This window comes from Bufo gargarizans, chromosome 1 (genome assembly GCF_014858855.1).
Source record: "Bufo gargarizans isolate SCDJY-AF-19 chromosome 1, ASM1485885v1, whole genome shotgun sequence".
Lineage (NCBI taxonomy): Eukaryota > Metazoa > Chordata > Amphibia > Anura > Bufonidae > Bufo > Bufo gargarizans.
The window spans coordinates 559,397,034-559,425,031 of record NC_058080.1 but is presented as its reverse complement, the minus strand read 5'-3'; the positions used below and the strand labels follow the sequence as shown (position 1 = coordinate 559,425,031).

The 27,998-nt window shown below is 41.1% G+C and overlaps 1 protein-coding gene across 2 annotated transcripts in view; it reads left to right on the top strand.

Moving 5' to 3' along the window:
- Positions 1 to 27,998, top strand: part of ADGRD1 (adhesion G protein-coupled receptor D1) — a 909,072-nt gene that overhangs the window by 119,459 nt on the left and 761,615 nt on the right. For both annotated transcript variants that reach the window (XM_044275622.1, XM_044275624.1), the window contains 4 exons: positions 2,730 to 2,789; positions 5,056 to 5,176; positions 6,849 to 6,956; positions 10,818 to 10,893. In XM_044275622.1, the coding sequence (XP_044131557.1) occupies positions 2,730 to 2,789; positions 5,056 to 5,176; positions 6,849 to 6,956; positions 10,818 to 10,893 (365 nt within the window). The remainder of the gene's footprint in view (positions 1 to 2,729; positions 2,790 to 5,055; positions 5,177 to 6,848; positions 6,957 to 10,817; positions 10,894 to 27,998) is intronic.

Sequence of the window (27,998 nt, the reverse complement as noted above, 5' to 3'; positions counted from 1 at the left end):
GAAGTCCCTTGTCCTGTGGGCATTGTGTACTGTAGCATTGTCCTGTTGAAAAACCCAGTTGTTACCACACTGACGAGGGCCCTCAGTCATGAGGAATGCTCTCTGCAACATCTTGACGCCCCTGCACTTCCTGAAGCTCCATTGTTCCACTGAAGGAAAAAGCACCCCAGATCATTATGGCGCCCCCTCCACTGTGGCGCGTAGAAAACATCTCAGGTGGGATCTGCTTGTCATGACAGTAACGTTGGAAACCATCAGGACCATCAAGGTTAATTTTTTTTTCTCATCAGAGAATAAAACTTTCTTCCACCTTTGAATGTCCCATGTTTGGTGCTCTCTTGCAAAGTCCAAACTGAGCAGTTCTGTGGCCTTCAAGGAGATGAGGTTTTTGAAGATGTTTTTTGTTTTTGAAGCCCTTCAGTCTCAGATGCCGTCTGATGGTTATGGGGCTGCAGTCAGCACCAGTAAGGACCTTCATTTCGATCGAGGATCGTCCAGTGTCTTGACGGATAGCCAATTGGATCCTCCCGCTCAGTGCTGATGACATTTTTTGGGTCTTCCACTTGACTTTTTTGTTCCATAACCCTCAGGATCTTTTAAGAAATTCTTACTGCGTCCCACCTCAGAAGCAATGGCGCGCTTTGAGAGACCCTGCTTATGCAGTTCAACAACCCGACCACATTTAAAAAGGGAGAGTTTTTTTGCCTTTGCCATCACAACGTGTGACTACCTGACAGAAAATGACAATGAATCCACATCTTTGCACAGATTTGGCCTTTTAAAGGCATGTGGTCCTAAAATTTGGATCAGCTGAAAAACAGCCTGTTTCAGTTTAATCATTATTTTCAATTAATTGAATGCTCAAAAAATGTTTTGTGTCACTCTCATTTCTTCTTGTTGCATGTTGAAGCTCTACTTGGAACCTTGTTAAGATCCAACAATGTAAAATATGATTTTTTGCCATTTTTCAAGTGGTCTTAAACTTTTGATCAGGACTGTACATCACTTTTGCAAAATTTACTGAGAAATGGTCAGTGTTTGATTTTCTTCTGAGGTTTATGTGGTTAAATTTTAGCACTATTTATGTACAGGTAAATCTCGAAAAATTTGAATATCGTGCAAAGTTCATTTATTTCAGTAATGCAACTTAACAGGTGAAACTAATATATGAGATAGACTCATTACATGCAAAGCAAGATATTTCAAGCCTTCATTTGTTATAATTTGGATGATTATGGCTTACAGCTTATGAAACCCCAAAGTCACAATTTTCAGGTACTCTTTGCACGGGGGGGGGGGGGGGGGGGTTATGGATTAATTAGCTGACTACAGTGTGACACTTTAAGCCTAGAATATTGAACCTTTTCCCAAAATTGTAATTTTAAGATGCATTAATGCAATTCCTTTTAAATTGCATTACTGAAATAAATGGACTTTTGCATGAAATTCAATTCATTTATGGAGTTTCACCTGTAAGCACTATGTGAAGTCAGTTATTTCAGACATATTTCAAAGGGTTGTCCAGGAATTAAATATTGATTACTTCTCCTCAGGATAGGTCATCAATGTCAAATCGGTAGGCTTCTGAGTACTGGAACTGCCACTGATCCGCTACAATATTTGAAAGGGCTGCAGCGCTCACTCCTCACAGCGTACCAAGCAGAGTGTTATATGACCAATGACCATGTTGTCACCGGCCTAGGAAGAGGCCACATCACTCGCTGGACCTTTTCAGTCTCTTTAAATAGCTGGTCTACGTAGGTGCTGGGATTTGAAACCTGCACCTATCTGATATTGATGACCTATCCCGAGGATAGGTCTTCAATATTTTACTCCAGGAAAACCGCTTTAAGCTACACTAATCATTTTCTTGCAAGTACATGGGTATGTCATAAGTTTAATTTGACTCAAATGCTTAGGCCAAACTTATCTTACCATCCCAATCCCTGGGGCTGTCTTCTTTGAAATTGTTTTACATTTCATTGAGTTTTTTCTCCATTCCAATCCTCTACTGCCCTGCCTCTTTGTATTGTATACTTTTACCTGTGGCTATAGGCTATATATGCATTATATATATTAATGTTAAAGATTTTTGAATATTAAGTACTCATGATGACATGTAATAAATATAATTAACAATCTAATGTGCCGATCAATTGTGGACTACTACGTAGAAGGAACTACACCCTCAAAAATGGAGGATCTGAAGTTGACAAACTCAGGCTCCCAGTCACCATTTCTCCAACTTTACTCTCTTCAATTTACAATTGGAATAATTCTTCTTCCCATTTCCAATTTCCAGTCAAGAGAATGCTAATTCCTAAGACACTTTGCTTGGTATTAAATAGCTACAGACGCTTTAATGCTACATAAAAATATGAGTTGTACATTTTGCCGTGTTGTGCATTTGCTATTGTACATGATTTATCTATGAGCACAGACGTTTCTGCAGAACTGCACTAAAATGCCACTACCTCTAACGCTAGATTCATTGGCCTATGTTATAGCCTAATTGAAGCACTGTATCATCCCCATGTATATTTCCATTATAATTAATCGGTTAAGTAATATACCTATAAACTAAGCAGGCATAAAACAAGAACTTTAATGCTGAGGATGCATGTATTTCCTGCAAGGCATATGATTTGCTTGAGAATGAGTTTGCTGGGAAGCATTTGTCTTAAATATGAATTGGCTTAAAATCTAAATAATTTCATTGCATCTTGTAGGCCTTCCTCAAAACTGTGGAAGAAGTTCTTTCTTTCCCTACCTGGAGTGATACACCAACAGTAAGTATAGCAGTGTTGTATCATTTAGCGCTATAGGTAAGTCACTATGAAAACGCCAGCCTACTGCATTCCATTTATCATCCACCATCTGCCAGAAAACTGGTTTAAAAAATATATTTTATGAGCATGTGGCATGTTTCTGCCATTTCCACCATTTGAATAAAAGTGTGGAGATAGCCATTGGCCTCGGGAGATTTATAATTTATTTCAGTTTTCTGCCATAAATGTTGACTGAAATCTACACCAGCTACAAGTTGGTGAAGGTGTCATTCTAGGTTTTGGGGACTACAATATCCCCTTATGGAGAGTGTCTTTAGGTGCATAGACTGCAGAGAATGCGTGTGCTCAAAGGGGTTGGCCACCTTCTGGTTACTGGTGATCAATGTATATGCCATAGCCTTTTTATATATTTCATAAGGTATGCCTCTTGTTTGCCCAACTTAATTCTACTTAGAAGGTGCATGGAACAGTATAAATGGACTATGATAAATGCTGTTCATGAATAGTTTTTTTTAAACTTTTGTGGTTTTAGTGGTGTTATTTGCAAATGTAATTCTGGTGCATTTGTAATCGTAAAAACTCCAGATGCTAGCCAAAGGTCTATGGGAAATATGAAATGCAGGTTGTTTTTTGTTTTTTCTGCACGCTCTCGCTCTGAAGCTTTTTTCAGATATTCCCTATAGGGAAAAAAACACCGGTAAAAATGTAGTTCATATACAGGGAATAAAATGTAAAAAAAAATGTCACAAAAACTGCAATTAGAAACTCAGGAGCCCTAAAAAAAAAAGTATACATTTTTTTAACTTTTTTTTCTGCTGGTAAATAAGCACAAAAACAAAACTTATGGCTGGTGTTTTTTTCAGGTGTTTTCAGTTTTTGGGGTGGTTGGTATTTTTTGCAACTTTTTATTTAGGTTTGTTCTTCTTTTCTTTTTTTACTTTAGCTCCATATATTACGGCATGTTGAATCTATGGAACATATAATAAAACCAGGAATAACATTTTTTTTTGTTTTGTAGCGGTATTTTTTTTCTCATTGTGGTGCAATTTTTTGGGGGTTAATTGCATTTCTTTGAATTCACAGCATGATCTGGGGGTGATGCAACATTTTTTTTAAGTTGTGTGACTTAAAAACAACGTCCCTAAAAATGTTTGTAAAAAATGCCAGAATTCTTGGTGTTTTTTTACAAGTTCAAAAAGGCTATGAAAAGACGGTGTGGCAGCACTAAGATGTTTTTTGTTTTTTTACAGTTATATATGAAACATAGAAACATGATGTATTGTTGCTTCTATATTTCAGTAAAGACCATATTTTAGTCTTAAAAGGTCTTTTCAGCTACTTCAAATTTGATCTCCCACTCTGTTGAGCCCACCCATAAATATCCTTTGGTAGTGTTTTTACAGATGGGTTACCACAGATGGGTTTAACATCTCCTTCTTTAATATTTTGGGTGGGGTAGTTAGGTCCAAAGCAACAATGAATCCATTTGTATCTAACAACATTTTAACAGTCAATGATCTTGGCAAAAGTCCAGGCCTTAAGATTGTGAGTACAAAAGACCGCAATAGGTTTTTCTTGGCATGATATAACAGATTGCAGTAGAAGTTGTAACAGATACGTTCAGAAGCATGGCTAATTTCACCTTCACCTATGAGCCAAATACATATGAAAAATATAATATATCCCATATTCATAGTTACGTAAAATAACATAACATCATGCAATTGTATGGCCTGTCTCATTAAAAGCATAGCTGAAGGTAATGATAGCATAGTTCAAAGGTCCGAATCTATCAAGACATATGAAACCTGCCTCAGAGCTTCTATCTCATAATAAGAAAACCTAAGGCCCAGGTCACATTTACCCAAAACGGATGATGATAAAATATGCAGTAATGTGGAGTTATGATGTGCTAAAATTGCTGCCAGCTTTGAACTGTCTCAAACATTTAAGGAATTTTGCAGGGGTGTCAGTTTAGGGTTGAATCACCATAGATCTTTCATAACGTTATCAGGCTGGCCGGTGTAGAAATAGTACGATCTTATTACTGTTTGATTGACATATTCTCCCCTCGAATCTCTGACATTCGGCTTTCACTTTTCCAGAATGGCTTACTTAAACTGAAATTCTGCTTAAAACTAGCATATAAATGGATTTACGTCTTTAGGAACCAGCCCTCCTTGGAAAGGAGGAAAACGAAAGTGTCTGACAATAAAACAATGCAAGAAAATACATACTTAAATGGAATTTTACTGTGTTTTTGCAGGTTTATCCTGCTGTTGGAGGACTCATTGATACCGTTGATAAAGTCATGGGGCATATGGCAATAAACCTCATAGAAAACCCATCTATGATTGTTACGCTGGAAGGCAGATCTTCTGTAGCAGGTAAATGTCAGTTTCTATGTTACTTGTAGGGGCTTATGCAGCTGTTTAAAATCAATTGCCTATCCTTGGGCCAGGCCATAAATATTAGATCTTAGAAACCACTCTGTCAGTTGGTTGAAGGGGCTGCTTCATTGCTTAATTTGCTGTGTAGTGCATACCACCATGCTTTTAGTAGCGGCTGTGCTTGGTATTGTAGCATTGGTTGGAGCAAAGTTACAACACCAAGCCCAGCTGCTACTAAAAACATGGTGGTATGTACTACAGAGCAACGTGAAGAGTGAAGAGGCCACCACACCACATAATTGGACCACCAACTAGCTAGTGTTGAACGCCTTAACAAAGAATAGACCATCGATATTAAACTCCTAGATAGCCCTTTTAATAATGGTAAACATTAAGATTTACAGTGTACATTTGGCATATACACCTGGAAATGCTCCCGACATATACACTAAAGTATTCGTAGCCTACAACAGTCCAGATGTACTGTACTGTGTTCCGCAATGCCAAAATACTTTCTATTACATATTTTGTCCTCCAGAGCTGCATTCACTATTTTGCAGGCTTCAGAGCTGAAAATTCCCAGCATTTTAATGTGTAGAGTCCATCAATGTGTATGTTCAAAAGCTACTTAAAGTGCCGTATTTCTTATTAGGGTACCTTCTCACAGATTTGTCGCAGAAAGATCTGCACTTGAAGAATCCATGTAAATCTATAGTATTTTTATGGAGTGAGAAGAACTGTATAGTTGCAAAAATATCTGCAGCAAATCTGCCATGTGTGAATGTACCCTGAAGCTTCTCCACTGCAAACATATTTCCTTTATAAACAAGACTCGGAGAAGGCCGCTGAGTACACTTATTTGATCCTGTTTTACCACAAGATTTTCCGTTATGCTCATTTCACTATAATAAATGTTTCATGTAAGGTTATATATGGAAGTATTCCAGTACATGGATATAAACATTTCCTTTGAAGTGTAATATATATCCAAAGTGATGTTTGACGTACAGACAACAGGCATGAATGTCCGTGTCATTTACTGTTCTGCCGATGTGTGGGAAAATACAGAAGCTGGGAGATAAAATGGCTTTTGGATAGAAGAATGGATGGAAAGCCGTCTAGGTGCTATTATGGGCTGTCTGAAAGTTACAGTAGTAGCAGAACTATTTGTACTTTCATATACACCAATGGCGAAACATTATTAGCTGTAACTAAACTGCCATCTTAGCGAATAATTAGTAGTATAAGCCGGTAGACCTCTTCGTGCACCAGGCACAGGCAAGGAAAATTGCCCAAAAGTAAGAAGAACATTTTGTAGGACCAGAATGTCTTTGTATGAATGTGCGTCACACAAAATGAAGTGAAGTAAGCTTTGTTGGAGGTTCTGCTGTTTCTTGGTTCTAGGTACACGTGTGTGATGCGGACAACATTCACTCTTTTATTCTTTCCTGATAGGAACATGCTTTGTAGGTCAGGACACTGCTGTACAATAGAGTTCTTCTAAACGTTTCTTATGCCAGGTTAGAGAGGTGCAATTGTTCTAAATAATTAGGTTAATACTGTAATGTCAAGAAGTAATCAGAGACATTTTCTCCACATTAAATCATTTTTCCACTTATTGGATTAGTTTAGATGTGATTGATGGTCAGTGTTTTTTGATCCTTTTTAGATTATGCCATGGTGAAGGTGCCACAGACGTTAAGCCTATCCCACTACCGCTTTCCATCTGCAGGGCAGTCATACATCTCTGTTCCGGGAGAAGCATTTATGAGCAAATGTAAGTTTAGCTTTCCCTGTTTATGTCTGTACTAGTTATAGTAGAGAAAAATATTGCTAAATAATACATGGAAATCCGTTTTTTCAGGAACTGTGATCTGTTGGTAAGTGGAGCCTTTATGAGTGATTTACTCATCGTATTTAGGTTCTATTCCAGTGAGCAACTTGACAAGTTTATGTTACGGTACCTCTTCAATGACAAGCAAACTGTGGAGCCTATATTGGTATCCCATGGGCAGTACCAGGGGCCTTAATTGTAGACATCAATGGATGTTTAAGGAGAATTTCTCATGAGTGTATTCAGTGTGGGAAATACTCCCACCTCCTACAGGTGGGGGCGACCTGCAACCAGACGGTTGCCATTTAACATGAGCGTATTTAGTGCGGGAAATACGCTCTGTGCGTCAGCAGTATTTCCCGCTCTGAATATGCTCATGGGGTAAGGACAAACAGTCTGGTTGCAGGCTGCCCCCACTTGTGGGAGTTGGTGGGCGCATGTGTCGTGTGTGGCCGATGGCACTGTGACCAGACCATTTGTCCATACTCAAAAGCCTGTGTCCATACTATAAGTATACTATAAATCATCTTAAAGAGAACCTGCCACCACAAAATACAATGCAATCTGCAGGCAGCATGTTATAGAACAGGACGAGCTGAGTAGAGTGATGTTGTGGGAAAAGATTTCGTGAAACTTCTAATTTATACATTTATGTCTCCGTTGTTTCTGAACTAAGACGGCCCCTGTATACAGCTATCAGTGACTGACAGCTATCTCTGTATGCAATTCATAAGAAGCCCACACCACAAAGGGGTGAGCCTCCATCCTACATATTTCCTACATGTAAAATATAGTAGTTGAATAAAGCACAGTCCTTCCCATTCACGTTTCTGTCGTTTTCTATATAAAACCCTTCAACTACATCCAAAGCTAAATTGGAGATCAAGTAGGGGCTTTGAATAAATCGTTTAGATAGTGCTGCGAAATGTAAAGGAGTCTATATGCAGCGGGCACAGCTGAAAGACGAACTTTTAAAACAATCTTTTTCAAGTGTTATAAATGGCTCCTTTTTATACCTTCCATTACTTCTTTAAGTGTGGACTTCATTTTATTGGAAATGAGAACGAAATAGTTCTCTTAGTATATATTCTTTTCATTTTATTTTTGGTATTCTGTACATTTTCAGTAAAACACAAATTGCCAGTCTAGTAGCTTAAAAAATTGTCCTACTTCATGTTACCATACATAATGTGATGATGTGTTACTTCCCAGCAGTGAAAAGGCAATTTCAATAATTTATATCTTCTTGAGCCTTAGAACTTGATATATCTTTTGCGAGCCTAACCTTTTCTTCATCAGAAGGGCGATGAATTTGTTGAGGGAAAAGTTGACTCTTTTTCCACTTTCCTTTTAAATCACCGTGCCTTGTAGGGCACAGTAGCAGTGATGTATTTTAAATAGGGTGCCATTATGTTTGCATTTTGTGCTATCTGTCCCTGATTTATGATAGTTCTCTCACACTTAATGTGAACCTATAGCCTGCCATCCCAAAATCACGACAGCTTCTGTGTAGAAGTCAATGAATAGATTAGTTAGTGGTGCAAGGGGACTCATGATGCATGGCTCCTATTCAGTTGTGCTATTAATTTATGGGGATGCATATGTAGATTTCAATAACAGCATGTTTTGCTAATCAGAAACTTGTACTATACTTTAGCAATCAGTATAATAATATGTGAACCACCATGACGATAAAACCAGGGGCTGGGTAAAGAACTGCATACAGAGGGCCCTAATGATTATAAACGTATCTATATAGCTGCCCACAATTTGCAGCATTTTGTACAAGATTCTTACACAATCAGCCTTGTAAAAATCCTACAGTTCACATAGGGGTTAATGTGCTGATCTGCTATATCATCTGCTGTGAGGTTGTGGGGCTTAGGGAAGAGAATTGTGTTTAATAATCTTTTTGTCCTACTGCAAACCAGACAGAAAAGGGATGGGGGCTGCTGCTCCAGCCAGTTGTCTTATGGCCAGACACAAAAGGCTGAGGAGGAGAGGGGTGTTAAGAGACGTGGGTGAGCAGCTAAAGGGTCTTTCTAGGGTCTCAATCCCCCCCCCCCCCCAAACACCCACAAACCAAAGACAAATATTTTCCTTGCTGGATGGATGTTTCCTCTGATTGTGAACATTCTTTTTCATCATCTTCTCTGTTCGACTCAGACCAGCATGATGACTATTATTAGAAATAATAGTGCCAAACAGATAATGCCCCCTTTAATAATAATTATTGCAACCTAGTACACTCAAAAATAATTGTGCCCAGAAAATAGTAGCATCCCCTCAAAATAATTCTTCCAAGCTGACAGTGTCCCTACCAATAATAATGCTCATTAAGTGCCCTTAAAAGTCAATGTCCCCAAAAGTATTAGTGCCCAACATGTGCTTCCAAAACTTATTATGCAAAGCAGAGTGCCCCCAATGGTAATAATGCCCACCCAGTAAACCAAGCAGAGTGCCCTCAGCAGCTATAGTGCTCCTTTATAGTACCTTCAAAAGTTACTGTGCCAGGGTACCCTCATAGTAATAGTGCTCCCAAAAGTCCCACCAATAGTAAGTAGTAGTACTTCTGCTGAGCCCAGTTTACTAACTGTATATCTGTATACTCAACCCCATTCCCCGCTATGGGCACACAGACTGGCGTTAGAATGTATTGAGAGTAGTCCTGACTGCATACATCATGGATAGGATTCCAGGAGGACTTCTGTCTATGCATTCCATGGCTGGTTACTGGGGCACAGCTGGGAATGGGGAAGAGTTTCGGCCAATAATTTACTGATCTGGAATCATTGACAATTACTATTCATTTATTTCTGTACTTAAAAGCTACAGTTTCCGGAGGTGACAGATTACCTTTTAAGGTGCTGTTCATTTTTAGGGAGAGGAGCATCGAAGATAAAGCCTGGGCTTGCGTGTTCCAATAGGTAGATAAATGACATCTGCTGGGAAATAGATCATGGCCCATGTTTACTGACTTGCATCATTTTGCCAGTTGAAGTAGTTGGAGTGAGGTGTTAGAATTTTTAAAAGACGCATAAGGCATGGCCCCTGATACATTTGTCACATTTGACCTCTACTTCTAGTCGTACAGCTAATATTAATGGATACCATGTCCACTTTTCTTCTCACTTTCTACACTGAGACTTAAAAAAAGTTGAATTTTATTGCCACATTGCTGAAAATGGTCCAATGTCTACTAAGAGATTCTGTTTTGAAAAGCGACCTCTCTAAAGCAGTTCTGTACTATTTGCAGCGATGTGTAGCACACAAACGCTTGTGAGCTTGCAGCTATAGTCTGGTGCTTTACCTCCAGTCAATATCTGAGAATCGCTTATCGCTACCCCGTGCTGTTCATAAATAATTTCTCATTTTGTGCCTCTACTATAGAGTTCATTCAAAATATCACATTCTTTCCTAAGAAATAATCTGCTGTCCCCGTTGCCTTTCTGTCTCTTTAGAAAGCTATTTTTCTCATTTTATGAATCCTTCCCATTTGTTGCCCTCTTTTTAGATGTAAAGAGAGTGCATGTTGTCCTGATGTATTTTATTCTTGTGAAGCTTGTAACATCCTTCATTCTGACCGGGCGGTTCTCCGTGAGGAATGCTGGTGGAGAAGCTACAGGAGAAAAGCATTACTAAAATGCTAGCATTGCAGGGAGCCTAAATTTCACAATGCAGTGGCATCAATTATGACGAGGATGTGATGTGTTGACAAGAGAATGTTTTTAAATGAGTAGAATATTTCTTTGTTGGGTGAGACTTGTGTGTAATGTGTCTTCTTTTTACGTCTGTTTATTTAAGCCCGAACGACCATTGTTGGATTGCTGTACCACACTATGCATCGCCACTACAGGCAGATTAAACCGAGTGACACCAGGTATGTGTACAATCCTTTATGAGAATGTGGGGAAATTCTACTACAGGTCTTTTTTTTTATCATATTGCCTCCTATTTGTCTTCCACTGAAATTGTACCAGTGGCTTCAATTGCAATCCAGTTATCAATCCATTTTCTTTTTGTTTCTTGCCAGAAACTTGTAAATGAGGATTAGGTAGTAGATTGCATTAGATGACATCCATTGTGATCAGTTGATTAATAAATATAAAATGAAAGCAAAAACTTTCACAGCTACATACAAATATAAAGCAGAGTACCTCCTTATTTATTTAGTATGAGACAACTGGAATTTCTGGAAGAAATTTTAAAAACTTGGATTTACCTAGATGGAAACAGGAGAATTACAGGTTCTTCTCTCCTTATCCCTTAGGCTACTTTCACACTAGCATTTTTGCTGGATCCGGCAGGGCCAGTTACTGATAATACAACCACCTGCATCCGTAATGAACTGATCCGGTTGTATTATCTTTAACATACCCAAGATGGATTTGTCATGAACTCCATTGTCTTGCTCAGCATCCCCGCATGCTGCGGTTTGCTCTCAGGTATTAGAACGGAAAGGAATGCATTTTGGAGCATTCTGTTTCGTTCAGTTACATTTTGTCCCCATTGACAATGAATAGGAACAAAACGGAAGCGTTTTTTTCCCGGTATTGAGACCCTATGACGGATCTCAATACTGGAAAATACTAACCCTAGTGTGAAAGTAGCCTTAAGCAGCTAATTGGTGGGGGGTGCTGGGAGCCCCACTGATCTGATATTCATGATCTACCCTTGGCATACTTAGGCTAATATATGACCTAATAAATTCCACAACATTGTCATTAAATTAGCTTTCTTTATTTCCTGGGAGAGGGAACAAGAACTCACCTTCTCCATTTTAGAATGGTGCAAGGTATCCACTTTCATAGTATAACCATTTAAAGGGTATTCTATGATTAATTTTAAAAATGAAAATCAGAGATCATCAGGACATTTTCTTTCTAACAAAGCTAGAACCATCCATGTACGTCAGTGTATTCAGAGGTCTCCCCATTCATTGCTCCAATTGCTCTACTAGATTTATATCAAGCTGGCAGCTCAAGGGGAGCGTCCTTTCTGTTGAATTTCTGGGGCCGTTAGCATGCTCCCCCTATCACAGCTCAGGAGGCAGTTGAAGGATAAAAAACAGAGCATTATGTTATGTGGATTACAGTACTGAATGATGAGTATTTCCTCTACAAAGACAAAGTTATATGCTTTAGTACAATCTTACTACACAATGTAAAAGTGGAATGTAAGGACACTCAAGGTACACACACAAGCCATGTTGAAATTACAGCATTTGGCTACACCTATGGAGCTGAACATGCCTATGAAGCTTCACTTTAATGGATGGGGCTGTTTTGGAGATCCATATCTTTCCTATCCCAGAACATGACTGAAATGTGCTGTCCTGAGCTGTCTAGGAGTTCCCCATTGATATCTATGGATTAATTTGCTTATGTACTGAACAAGGCTTACCTCTTTTCAATATTTCTGTATTATACTTCCTCATACTTCAGTGGCAGTTTTGGCTGTGCTGATACAATAATAACTCCCATGTTCTTATTTCAAAATTCCTAATGAATTTTCCAGCTTCTTTAGACTCAAGTACGTCGGAGAGCGGCAGGGGTGGTACTTGTTCCCACTGAATAGATCCAGTGGCATATAGAGTCTTACTTCAGGCAATGCTGTCACATAGGGGAGTTAGGGAAAATTCCTCACCATACAATGTGGGGCAGGCCAACAAGCAACTAGGCCAGAGGCTGGGATAAGGGAAAAGGTCACCTCCTATTGCTTCCCCAAACCTTGCCCTAACTCCTACCCATATAAGCAGATCTGGATGGTAGGATGGCTCATACTCAGGAACCTAGGACCCTGAGTCGCCCTGATAATCCCTCAAAAATAGGGAAAGGGCTGAGACGACCTGTTCTTCCATTACACAAAACACCTACCCATACAAGCAACACCACCCATACAAGGTGGCCCTCAAGCACTGGGTAGATGTAATAAGCCAGACAAAGCAAAGCTCCAGCACCAACAAAGTCTGGAGGACAACCCACTCCAGCCATAAAGCCATAGATTAAATAAACCTAGTGGCCACATCCAGCTCGGGAGTTAATCCCTCCAGAACAAGACAGGGATGGAACTAATATATAGAGAAGTCCGGCAGCACTCCTATATCCAAAATGAGCCAATTGGAAAGACCATACACAATACCTTGACCGCGGTAATAATGGTGCAAGCAGATCGGGATCCTGGCTGTTGATCCACCATCAATAGCATATACAAAAAATCTGCAGCACTCGTCGATTTGTAGCAAAAATAGTGTGGATTTATTCCATAAAGGACAGCAAGAGAATGCGACGTTTCGACCGTTCCCGGTCTTTTTCAAGCAATACAATGAATACAAAAGCATGTGTCTTATATAGTGCCTAATAAATTGGATAAGCCCTCCCCCAGGTAAATCCATTCATTATCATTAGTGCATAATAGTGATACATCACCATATATACAGTCATTAACAAAACAACTTTCTTGTGCAATATATCATATATTCCGTTACCTCTCCTGCAGGGATAATGTCCACGGGGTCTAATTCCCTCTCCTCAAGTTCTTCTTTGAACAAATTTTATTCGGCGTCCCAGAGTTCACAATGCGCATGCGCCCCCTTCGATCATCAGCCAATGAGAAAAAGTTCTTCAGCTGACGTCACCAGTTGTCAATGGCGTGGAAGCAGATTATGTTCCACGTCATTGTGGTGCATCCACCTTGTCCCTTATCAGTGACGTGGTTATCGTCACGGACACGCAGTCAACCCATGTGATGAACGCGTCACCTGACTCCTCCTTCTGTCACTATTCCATCGGTTCCCGGACATATCCCAGTGGGTGCGAGTCCCTCCTCCTTAGCTCAAAATCCCTCCAACATTTCATCTAGGATAATTTCTCCACAAAATGGATTCGAGAATCTCCATGTTCACTCATTATTCGACATGGCTCCTCCAGAGTAATTGCCGTGTCCCTTCAGCCATACACCCCTCTGAGGACACCATATCTCAGACAAACCGTCCCTTCAAGTAGGCAGCCTTGTCCCATCCATGTCACACGATGAGGCAAATGCCTTCTATTGGGAATTCTTCAGGTCGTAGTAAGTGTCACGAGCGTCAGTCATATTTAGTGACAATGGCCCCCGTGGTACTACAAATCCATTCATACATCAACCATATTCTTCATCTTAGAGGTAATAGAGCACGGAAAGGACTCCCCCACTCTGGACACGCCCATTGACCATACATTCTGGGCAAACGGCTATATGACCTTGGGGACATCGACATTGGGAACTGCGAAACGGGGAAGGACCCCAGTAAGGACATCCCTGAGGAAAAATAAAGAATAAAAAATATTCGTGTTAGTGAACATATCAAAAAATAATTGATAAATTAAAATCATCACAACCAAGTTGGGCACAATCTTAAGTTACACAAAATAATAAATATTAAATATTGGTCCAGTCTACATTTAAGAGGAGATACACAGAATCCCCTACAGGAAGACCCCCAGATTGAAATCTCTGTTGAGCCCCCTAGGTTCACGTGTGTCCAATTTATAAATCCATTTCAACTCCAATTGTTTAACCGCTTGCCGCCACGCTAACGCCGAAAGGCGTCATCGCGGCGGCTCTCCCAGGTCACACTAACGCCAATAGGCGTCATCTCGCGAGACGCGAGATTTCCTGTGAACGCGCACACACAGGCGCGCGCGCTCACAGGAACGGAAGGTAAGCGAGTGGATCTCCAGCATGCCAGCGGCGATCGTTCGCTGGCAGGCTGGAGATCCGAATTTTTTAACCCCTAACAGGTATATTAGACGCTGTTTTCATAACAGCGTCTAATATACCTCCTACCTGGTCCTCTGGTGGTCCCTTTTGTTAGGATCGACCACCAGAGGACTCAGGTAGGTCAGTACAGTCGCACCAAACACCACACTACACTACACCCCCCCCGTCACTTATTAACCCCTTATAAACCCCTGATCACCCATGATCACCCCATATAAACTCGCTGATCACCCCCCTGTCATTGATCACCGCCCTGTCATTGATCACCCCCCTGTCAGGCTCCGTTCAGACGTCCGTATGATTTTTACGGATCCACGGATACATGGATCGGATCCGCAAAAAGCATACGGACGTCTGAATGGAGCCTTACAGGGGGGTGATCAATGACAGGCGGGTGATCACCCATATACACTCCCTGATCACCCCCTGTCATTGATCACCCCCCTGTCATTGATCACTCCCCTGTAAGGCTCCATTCAGACGTCCGCATGATTTTTACGGATACATGGATACATGGATCGGATCCGCAAAACACATGCGGACGTCTGAATGGAGCCTTACAGGGGGTGATCAATGACAGGCGGGTGATCACCCATATACACTCCCTGATCACCCCCCTGTCATTGATAACCCCCCTGTAAGGCTCCATTCAGACGTCCGCATGCGTTTTGTGGATCCGATCCATGTATCCATGGATCCGTAAAAAATCATGCGGATGTCTGAATGGAGCCTTACAGGGGGGGTGATCAGTGACAGGGGGGTGATTACCCTGATCACCCCCTGTCATTGATAACCCCCCTGTAAGGCTCCATTCAGACGTCCGCATGCGTTTTGTGGATCCGATCCATGTATCCATGGATCCGTAAAAAATCATGCGGATGTCTGAATGGAGCCTTACAGGGGGGGTGATCAGTGACAGGGGGGTGATAACCCTGATTACCCTGATCACCCCCTGTCATTGATAACCCCCAGGTAAGGCTCCATTCAGACGTCAGCATGCGTTTTGTGGATCCGATCCATGTATCCATGGATCCGTAAAAAATCATGCGGATGTCTGAATGGAGCCTTACAGTGGGTGTGATCAGTGACAGGGGGGTGATTACCCTGATCACCCCTTGTCATTGATAACCCCCCTGTAAGGCTCCATTCAGATGTCCGCATGCGTTTTGTGGATCCGATCCATGTATCCATGGATCCGTAAAAAATCATGCGGATGTCTGAATGGAGCCTTACAGGGGGGGTGATCAGTGACAGGGGGGTGATCACCCTGATTACCCTGATCACCCCCTGTCATTGATAACCCCCCTGTAAGGCTCCATTCAGACGTCCGCATGCGTTCTGTGGATCCGATACATGTATCCATGGATCCGTAAAAAATCATGCGGATGTCTGAATGGAGCCTTACAGGGGGGGTGATCAATGACAGGGGGGTGATCAGGGAGTCTATATGGGTGATCACCCCCCTGTCATTGATCACCCCCCCCCTGGTAAGGCTCCATTCAGACATTTTTTTTGGCACAAGTTAGCGGAAATTTTTTGTTTGTTTTTGTTTTTGTTTTTTCTTACTAAGTCTCATATTCTACTAACTTGTGTCAAAAAATAAAATCTCACATGGACTCACCATACCCCTCACGGAATCCAAATGCGTAAACATTTTTACACATTTATATTCCAGACTTCTTCTCACGCTTTAGGGCCCCTAAAAAGCCAGGGCAGTATAAATACCCCACATGTGACCCCATTTCGGAAAGAAGACACCCCAAGGTATTCCGTGAGGGGCATATTGAGTCCATGAAAGATTGAAATTTTTGTCCTAAGTTAGCGGAAAGTGAGACTTTGTGAGAAAAAAACAAAAAAAAATCAATATCCGCTAACTTATGCAAAAAAAATAAAAATTCTAGGAACTCGCCATGTCCCTCATTGAATACCTTGGGGTGTCTTCTTTCCAAAGTGGGGTCACATGTGGGGTATTTATACTGCCCTGGCTTTTTAGGGGCCCGAAAGTGTGAGAAGAAGTCTGGGATCCAAATGTCTAAAAATGCCCTCCTAAATGGAATTTGGGCCCCTTTGCGCATCTAGGCTGCAAAAAAGTGTCACGCATCTGGTATCGCCGTACTCAGGAGAAGTTGGGGAATGTGTTTTGGGGTGTCATTTTACATATAACCATGCTGGGTGAGAAAAATATCTTGGTCAAATGCCAACTTTGTATAAAAAAATTGGAAAAGTTGTCTTTTGCCAAGATATTTCTCTCACCCAGCATGGGTATATGTAAAATGACACCCCAAAACACATTGCCCAACTTCTCCTGAGTACGGCGATACCAGATGTGTGACACTTTTTTGCAGCCAAGGTGGGCAAAGGGGCACATATTCCAAAGTGCACCTTTCGGATTTCACAGGCCATTTTTTACACATTTTGATTGCAAGGTACTTCTTACACATTTGGGCCCCTAAATTGCCAGGGCAGTATAACTACGCCACAAGTGACCCCATTTTGGAAAGAAGACACCCCAAGGTATTCCGTGAGGGGCACGGCGAGTTCCTAGAATTTTTTATTTTTTGTCACAAGTTAGCGGAAAATGATGATTTTTTTCTTTTTTCCTTACAAAGTCTCATATTCCACTAACTTGCGACAAAAAATAAAAAATTCTAGGAACTCGCCATGCCCCTCACAGAATACCTTGGGGTGTCTTCTTTCCAAAATGGGGTCACTTGTGGCGTAGTTATACTGCCCTGGCAATTTAGGGGCCCAAATGTGTGAGAAGAACTTTGCAATCAAAATGTGTAAAAAATGCCCTGCAAAATCCGAAAGGTGCACTTTGGAATATGTGCCCCTTTGCCCACCTTGGCAGCAAAAAAGTGTGACACATCTGGTATCGCCGTACTCAGGAGAGGTTGGGGAATGTGTTTTGGGGTGTCATTTTACATATACCCATGCTGGGTGAGAAAAATATCTTGGTCAAATGCCAACTTTGTATAAAAAAATGGGAAAAGTTGTCTTTTGCCAAGATATTTCTCTCACCCAGCATGGGTATATGTAAAATGACACCCCAAAACACATTCCCCAACTTCTCCTGAGTACGGCGATACCAGATGTGTGACACTTTTTTGATGCCAAGGTGGGCAAAGGGGCACATATTCCAAAGTGCACCTTTTGGATTTCACCGGTCATTTTTTTACAGATTTTGATTGCAAAGTACTTCTCACACATTTGGGCCCCTAAATTGCCAGGGCAGTATAACTACCCCACAAGTGACCCCATTTTGGAAAGAAGACACCCCAAGGTATTCCGTGAGGGGCATGGCAAGTTTTTAGAATTTTTTATTTTTTGTCGCAAGTTAGTGGAATATGAGACTTTGTAAGAAAAAATAAAAAAAATAAAATCATCATCATTTTCCGCTAACTTGTGACAAAAAATAAAAAGTTCTATGAACTCACTATGCCCATCAGCGAATACCTTAGGGTGTCTACTTTCCGAAATGGGGTCATTTGTGGGGGTTTTCTACTGTTTGGGCATTGTAGAACCTCAGGAATCATGACAGGTGCTCAGAAAGTCAGAGCTGCTTCAAAAAGCGGAAATTCACATTTTTGTACCATAGTTTGTAAATGCTATAACTTTTACCCAAACCATTTTTTTTTTGCCCAAACATTTTTTTTTTATCAAAGACATGTAGAACAATAAATTTGGCGAAAAATGTATATATGGATGTCGTTTTTTTTTTGCAAAATTTTACAGCTGAAAGTGAAAAATGTCATTTTTTTGCAAAAAAATCGTTAAATTTCGATTAATAACAAAAAAAGTAAAAATGTCAGCGGCAATGAAATACCACCAAATGAAAGCTCTATTAGTGAGAAGAAAAGGAGGTAAAATTCATTTGGGTGGTAAGTTGCATGACCGAGCAATAAACCGCTAAAGTTGTGGAGTGCCGATTTGTAAAAAAGGGCCTGGTCACTAGGGGGGTATAAACCTGTGGTCCTTAAGTGGTTAAGGAGGGTCTCCCGATCTCCTCCCCTCCGCAATGGTGAAATTCCATCTATAGGGATGGAACTAAGATATAAGAGGAAGTACACACACATGCAGAGACAAATGCTTCATGGGACAAAATATGTCAATTAGCTCTTCTCATACAAGCCAAACCAGAGACTAATCCAAAAGGAAGAGACACCCAACTGTAGACAGGTGTCATGGGGTTCTTTCAGCTACTGAACATACTTTTTTTTCAAATGGAACATTGGGTGAAATAACTCTCAGTACAACACTTGGTCTCTTCAATTAGTTCCCACTAAAAGTGAGTTAAAGGTACTGTATCTCTGCCAGCCAAGGACTCATATACCAAAATTAGTTATTGTTGCACAGCAGATGTATCCATTCATTTCACTTGCTTGGTAGCAGATTGTCTCTATGATGAGTTAACTATAAAGACATAGGGTTCATTTAATAAGCTAAAATATGCCAAATTAGGTTTATTTCTGGCGCAGAGGGCAACTTCACCCTGCTCATGCCAGTTCTTAAATTGTGGGTGTGATGTGGGCAGTCAGGCCGATCTCATTCATCATTTTCTATGCTTTTTTAAGTTGTAGAAAATGGACTAAATATAAGACCGCTCAGAAGCCGTGTTACATTTAGAACTGGTGTTGGATACGCCAAAATTATGGAGAGGCCTGCACCTCTTCATAACTCTGGCGTATCAACTGCCAGCTTAGGGCTTTATTAAGACTGGCGTCTAAAAGTATGTATCTTCTACCAAGTTTATTTCTGAATTCTTGGTGAAACTTGTAGAACTTAATATAACCGCCCAAGAGGCAGTAGTTCTAAATCAGGGATGCTCAACCTGCGGCCCTCCAGCTGTTGCAAAACTGCAACTCCCAGCATGCCTGGACAGCCTACAGCTATTAGGGTATACTGGGCATTGTAGTTTTGCAACAGCTGGAGGGCCGCAGGTTGAGCATTCCTGTTCTAAATCATTTAATGCATATAACATAATGCATGTAACCATAGGACTACAAATAAATGGAATATGAAAGCTTAAACAATTAAGCATACAAAATATCAGAGCAAACAGGGTTACATTACCATTGCCTGATCTGAAAGATGACTACAGTGTCTAGTATATATCCCAGAAAGGTAAACATTCCTCATGGGTAGATAGGGGGAATTAGAAATGACCGACTTTCTTAAAATTTGCTCTTGGTGTTTCTCTTTCTCTTTGAATATTTATGATTCTAAAGAATCCAAATTTTGGGGAAAATTTTACTCAAAAGGTGTAAATTTGTATAGAGGTAGAACCAATAAGAGACTATGCAAGTTTTGAGTGAAAAAATGAAAATATACATTTTCATTTTTTAAGAGACGTTTTTAAGCTTTTCTATCTGTCCATAATCCTGCATGACAAATGCATTTAAACTGTCATATTTATATTTGGAACTTTTTTTACTGGCATTTAAAGCTCAAATTATATGCCATTGTATATGATTCCTAGTTTCATGTTCCCCATAAATGCAGAGAAACTAAACACATTTAAATCCTCTTCTATCATCTAAAATTATAGTGCTGTTGCCTGTATCTGTTTGTCTAAAGTATAGCGGGTATGTAATAAAATACTAATGTACGGTAGAAAAATTAGGTATTTAAAAAAATTCTAGGACCAAAGTCATATATATAACAACCTGTTAAGAACAAATGAAACAACAAAGTCAAGAACATAAAAATCCAAATTACAGTGAATTGTACAATGTTTAGTTGACAATCCTGGCCATACTCCCCATTATATGGCCTCCTTTGTCAGTAGCAATATGGTAGTTTTCATTAATAACAAATCCATAAGGATCTGGCACTGTGTCAAACTTTTTGTGGAACCTACTGTACAGATTTGATCTGAGCCATTGCCTCATGTCAACTGACAGTCACATATTCCTTCTAACCCTATATTTTTTTTAGTAATGCTACTGTAATGCTACTGTTTGACATTCTTGGTGTCAGGAATGCAACTGCCAACTGGTGATAAAGCACTTGCAGGTGGCTCAAAAGCTGCACGAGGTGCACCTTGATTTTGTGTACAGTTTTGTCACATTTTGGAGCTAAATGTCGCATGTAAATTTTTAAACCGTTTTATCAACGTGTCCAATAAGGGGGAATGGCTAAATGGGAATGGAAATGTGGCCTAAATGGAGACGTTTGAGCCAATATGCAGCAAATTTCTGGTGTAAAAATCTGAAAGAAAGTAAAACAACTAAACATTGTCTTAAAGGGGTTGTCTCATCATGGACAATGGGGGAATATCGCTAGGATATGCCCCCATTGTCTTATAGATGTGGGTCCCACCGCTGGGACCCGCACCTATATCGAGAACAGAGCCCTGCAAGGAGGTGGCTGGAGGACTCCGGTCTGGCCACCAGCAAGCCGTCTCCCCATAGAAGCGAATAGGAGCGTACCACGCATGCGTGGCCCATCATGCGCCCATCACTTGCGGTGCTCCGTTCTCGCAGTCCCTCTGCCAATTTTTTTGTGTAAAGAAGTTTCATGAACCATTTTGCAACTTTTAGACAACTGTGCACCTAAATTTAGGAGCATGCACCCTCAACACTGGGGAGTGGTAGAGACTTAGTGTGTTATTTACTAAACTGAAATATACCTAAATTAGGCGTATCTCAGAAGCAGATGGTGGCCCAATGGTTAGTTGCGCCACTATCTGCGACTTCTACCAGCTCCAAGTCTAAAATTGTCTATGCCTGTTTTAGGTGTAGAAAATGATCTAAATTTATTTAGAACTGGTGATGGATGCGCCAAAGTTATGGAGAGGCAAATTCACTAGCATTTATGCCAGTTTCCTGGTGTAAATGACAATCGAAATCTAGGGGCAAGGACTGTGCCAGGTGCAGGTCTAGTCATAACTTGAGTGATCCTCCAGCAGCACAGTGGATATCAAAGACCAGCGTAAAACACTTGTCTTTAATGGCCCCCTTTCTGTGTAGATGTCTACCCTGCCAAACTCGCGTAAAATACCGGCTTCTGACATTAAATTTAAAAAACTAAATCTGAGATAAAAAAATTGTTTAAAGGCATGGGAAGGTATTAAAACGATAAACTTCAAACCCGCTCATCTCCAATGCTGCTCCAATTCTCCCTGCCGCTGCAGCTATAACATCAGATTCTTGGCTGCAACATTTGCGTCCCGCTATGTTTTTCGAATATTACATTAAAAAAAATACAAGCTGAGTTACAAAAATGTAAAGCAGACTGTAGTGTAATTATGCATAATACACGGAATTTTCACCACTTGGCAGGTTAGCAAAATGGACTTGCTAACCACTGTGGATGTGGGCGAACCATGACTATCTCTTAGTGGGAAAATGTGGCTCGGCAATGTCTTGCACGGATTCCTTTTATTATTTTGCATGTTTGGTTATTTTCATGTATTTTTGCAAATTATTTTTTGCCAGATGATTATTTAATTCCAGATTTATATTCAGCATATAATAACCAGCGGGTTATGTAAAACGTGTCACGACTTTCTCCTTCACTATCTATCACTTCAAATACAAATCGTGGATTTTCTGCTGTGAAAATAATGTGTACGGTAGTTTTACTAAGCTCAGTGTGTGTTACCTCTATGCTGGAAATGTTTTAAGATGGATGTGTTGTTTGGATTTTCTGGAACTTGTGCAAAAGCTTTATTTGGTCCAAATAGAATGTGTCACTACACTGTAAATCTTTAGAGCCATAACAAGTATCACACACTGACATAAGGAAAGTTGTCAATCATTCTCTGTATAGGTGGGGTAGTCGGATCCCTCACTGTCCTCCCCGGAGTCCTGCCAGGATTTACTTTACTTTTTAGAAAACTCAGAAATCCTGTTCCAAATCATATAGTGTATTACAGAGCTCAGCTTGTCTTCCTCTATCATATCTTGTCCTATGGCAGCAGAATGTCATGAAAAGTGACCATATTCTTGAAGAATTAGAAATTCTGTATTTAGATCTTATTTTCCTGCATATTTGCCACAAATTTGACCCTAAGCATGTCAAAGAGTGAAATCCACAGAGGAAATTCTTTGGATTTAAAGGGCATCTGCCATCAGTTACCAATAGGTGAAAGAGTTGGCTAGTATTAGAGATGAGCGAATTTCCGGTTATGAAATTTGTTTGTGATTCGTTTACTGAAAAAAGATGAATTGCTTTATGGATTCCGTTACCTCGAACCATAACGCAATTTTATGATGAAATGCATAACGGAATGCCTTTAGAGGCATTCCGTTATTTATTCGGTCATAATAGAAGTCTATGGGCTGCATAAGGGATCTGTCCCGTTTCCGTTATGCAGGAGAGGACTCCCCTGCATAACGAAAATGGGACGGATACGTTTTGCAGCCCATAGACTTCTATTATGACCGAATGAATAACGGAATGCCTTTAAAGGCATTTTGTTATGCTTTTCATCATAGAATTGCGTTCTTTTCCGTGGTAATGGAATCCAAACCGCAATCCACCTTTTAATAGTAAACAAAGCATGAACGAATTTCAAAATATGAAATTCACTCATCTCTAGCCAGTATAGTTCGGTGCTTGTCTGACAATATCTCTGGTATTTCCATATGTGCCGTAAATCTGTAGGAAAATGGCTTTTCATAAAATACTAGCAGAAGGACCCAACTTTGCACGGGTATATTTCATCCATTTAATTTAATGTTTCTGTGTGTCGTTAAAAGATATCAACACTATCCCCCATACAGTGACCTCTACAGCACCCTATCCCTTAACGGTGAATTCCACAGCCCCTCACCTCTTAACACTGACCCCCTCCACAGCAGCCCATCTCCTTATCTTTGACTTTCACAGCAGCCTGCCCCTTTAACAGTGAGTTTCACAGCACCCCACTCCCTTGACATTGACCTCAGTGGCCCACCCCCTTAGCAGTGACCTATACAGCATCCCGCCCCTTAACGCTGACCTCCATAGGGGACCGTCCCCTTATCTGTGACCTCCACAGTTCCCCGCTCTCTTAACAGTGACCTCACAGTGCCCTGCCCCTTAACAGTGACCTCACAGTGCCCTGCCCCTTAACAGTGACCTCACAGTGCCCTGCCCCTTAACAGTGACCTCACAGTGCCCTGCCCCTTAACATTGACCTCACAGTGCCCTGCCCCTTAACAGTGACCTCACAGTGCCCTGCCCCTTAACAGCGACCTCACAGTGCCCTGCCCCTTAACAGTGACCTCTGCAGTGCCCCCCCCTTAATAGTGGCCCCTGCCCCCTTAACAGTGACCTCCACAGTGCCCACCCCTTTAACAGTGACCTCCACAGCAGCTTCCCCTTTAATAGTGGCTCCTGCCTCCTTAACAGTGACCAACACAGCGCCCTGCCCCTTTAAGGCTAGGGCTACATGACGACATGTGTTGTGTGACATTTTGTCTTACTGTTTTGTCGTGCAACAATTTTTAAAATGATGGGCTATGGTGTCGCACTGCGACATGCGACATGGTGCGACTGCGACACGACATGTCGCAGTGTAGTTGTGCCCTATGACAGAAACACATTTTTATATATATAAGAGAAATGAGTTTCTCTCTGTCTGTCTGAACATCTGTCTGTCTGTCTCTTCTTTATGTGCGACCAAACGACTGGACCGATCTTCACCAAATTTGGCACACAGGTACATCAGGTGTCCGGGAAGGTTTTAGACCTGGTCTCGGCATCTAGGATCTGATATATTCCCAAAAAATTAGCTGCATTAGCCAATAGAAGCCTGCAAGTCTTTCTCTTCATATCCCAACTGCCATACACACGGTCACATGTCCCTTATCAGCCAATAGAATCTCTCAGACCCTTAGTCACATACACACAGTTTTACTCCAGGTTTCCATAACAACCCAGCCATTTTTCTCCACTGCTGTAGGTCAGCTTTAGGCTAGGGCTACACGATGACATGTGTCGCGCGACAATAAGTCTCACAACACATAGGACTCAACTACACTGCGACATTGATGTCGCACATCAATTTTTATAATGATAGTCTATGGTGTTGCACTGTGCCAGTCACAGAAAAATCCATCTTGGATGGATTTTTTGCGACTGTCGTGTCGCAGTCAGAGCATGTCGCATGTCGGAGTGCGACACTATAGCCTGTCATTATAAAAATTGTTGCGAGACATTGGTGCGACAAAATGTCGCTGTGTAGTCCTAGCTTTATAGGGGCAAGGCGCTGTGGAGGTCACTGTTAAGGGGGCTGGGGCTACTATTAAAGCGGCAGCTGCTGTGGAGGTTACTGTTAGGGGGACGAGGGCCAGCTGCTGTGGAGCTCACTGTTAAAGGAGTGGGCACTGTGGAGGTAAGTGTTAAAGAGGCATCAACTGTGGATGTTACTGTTAAGGGGGCAGGCCGCTTTGGAGGTCACTGTTAAAGGGGAGGGCACTGCAGGGTCACTGTTAAGGGAACGGGTCCCCTATGGAAGTCAGTGTTAAGGGGCAGGGTGCTGTATAGGTCACTGTTAAGGGAGCGGACCCCTGAGGAGGTCATGTCAAGGGAGTGGGGTGCTGTGAAACTCACTGTTAATGGGGCAGGCTGCTGTGAAGGTCAAAGATAAGGGGATGGGCTGCTGTGGAGGTCCCATTTTAAGGAGGCAGAGCACTGTGGGGGGGCAGTGTTAAGGGGTGGGGGGCTGTGGAGTTAACTGTTAAGGGGCAGGTGCTGTAGAGGTCACTGTTATGGGGGATACTGTTGATATATTTTAACAACACATAGAAACATGAAGTGAAATAGATGAAATATACCTGTGCGAAGCCTGGTCCTTCTGCTAGTTTTTATATATATGTATAAGAGACAAATTACCCCTAGGTGCGACAAGGACAGAGCTGTTACACTTTTTCTCACCCACAGGCTCCACTTCCTGTCTGCTATGCCATGCTCTCACCACTGTGACAGATAGGCCAGGCAGTGAAAACATACTCACCCCTGGCCCAGAAGTCTTGCAGGAGTGTGTTTACCACATATGCAGTAAAGGCATGGATATTGCCCATCTGCCTGGCAGTCTGTATCCCTTTACTGCGCATGTGCTGAACGCACTTCTGCTGCAAGACTTCAGAGCCAGGCATGAATGTTTTTTCACTTCCTGGTCTGTCTATTATAGTGGAGCTTGGCAAAGCAGACAAAGTGCAATAGAATACTACTCCTGTACCCAAGTAGAATACTATTGCAGTCTATGGTATTATGACACTCTATCTGAGAAGCTGTGCCTTCTGCATGACTTTTCAGGCAGTTAGCCATCACAGGTCTGAGACCTTTGCCAATATCCCAAGCTCTTATGGCAACTGATCTGAATCAAGCAATTTTGACACAGGAGCTCCTAATGGAAGGCAAAGGTAGCTCCCTACTGATTTGCTACTGATCACAGCATTTGAGGGGTTAAAAGACTGGGTCAATCCATATTACAGAGCTGGCATCCACTAGTGATGAGCGAGAGGTGCCATATTCAATTTCGCGATATTTAACAAATATTCAAATGAATATTCGTCGAAATCAAATATCCGTCATTATTCTATTTATCGCGAATAATATGCGATTTAATTATTTGTGCATTGCGATTTTATTTTTTAATTTTTTTACTGTATAAGACAACTTTCCTATTTGTTGGCTATGGCTATTGGCTAATATGTGTATTTTACGAATATTCACTATATTGCTACATATTCTTGTTTTAGAATTTGATGAAAATCGGATTTGGAAAAAATTTACGCTATAAAAAAAAATACTATAGCACTATATTAGCTTAGGGTACTTTCACACTTGCGTTGTTTGATTCCGGCAGGCAGTTCCGTTGCCTTAACTGCCTGCCTGATCAGGCAAACTGTATGCAGACGCATGTAATTTTTTTCTGACTGATCAGGCATTTTTCAGACTGATCAGAATCCTAATGCTAACGCTAATGTGAAAGTACGCTGAATTGCAGTCTATATGTGTATTTTACGAATATTCGCTATATTGCTATATATTCTTGTCTTAGAATATGACGAATATTCAAAAAAATGAAGTTATAGCAATATAGAGAATACATTCGTTATTTAGAATATTCATCTTTTTTTTTTCAATGTGTACTGTTATTCCACTTTGGCATACTCCTCCCCGATAAGCGTCCCCGTCACCATGGGAACGGCTGTGGGTTAGAATACATCATCGGATCTGAGTTTTCACGATCTCAGGGAAAACTCAGATCGGATGGTATTTTCTAACCCACAGGCGTTCCCATGGTGACGGGGAGCTTATTGGGGAGGAGTATGCGAACAGCTGTACAGATTGGTGAAAAAAATTTGAATATTCAAAATAACTAATGTATTCACTATATATACGTTTTTTAGAATATTCGTCATTTTTTTTCCATATGAAAACATGATTTCTTCCTGCTTAAGTTGCTTGTGGGCCAAGGACTCATTGACTCACAAGAAAGAAGCAGGGAGGAATCATGTTTTCAGATGTTAGAAAATGACGAATATTTGATATAGTGAATATATAGCACTATATTCAAAATATTTGCGAATTAGCGAAGTTGTTATATTCGTGATTAATATTCGCTATTCGAATATTCGCACTCATCACTAGCATACACCACTTATGAATGAAAACATTTACCCCATACTATGACCCTGAATAAAACTATTTGCTCTCTCTGTGTCCCCTGAATAAAAATATGGCCTATGCTGTGCTAACTGAATTGAAAAAGGTTCCACGCTGTGTCCCTTGATTTAAAAATGCTCCACACTGTGCCCCCTAAAAAGTGCCCCGGGCTATGTCCCTGAATAAAAATATGCCCCACTGAGCTCCTGAATAAAATTATACTTCATGCTGTGCCCCCCTAAATAAAAATGCTTCACACTGTGCTCTGTGAAAATATGCCTCACACTGTGTCCCCTAGATAAAATGACACATGCGGTCTCCCCTGAATGTGTCCCCTGAATAAAAAAATTCTCTACACTGTGCCCCAATTGGAATATGGCCACACTTTATGCTCCCTGAAGAAACAGGAAACATAGCCTCACTTAGATGGCACCATACAATGGTGCAAGGACTTCCATGCACCCTGTAGTGCCATTCCAACGTATCTTCAATGGTATCCATGTCTTAAGGACATGGATGCAATTGAATCTAGTTGAATGCATAGTCTGCCCAAAATAAGGGGCCCCCAATTGGGTCCCAATTGCACCAGTGATAATGAGGCCCTTAACATAACCAAGAGCT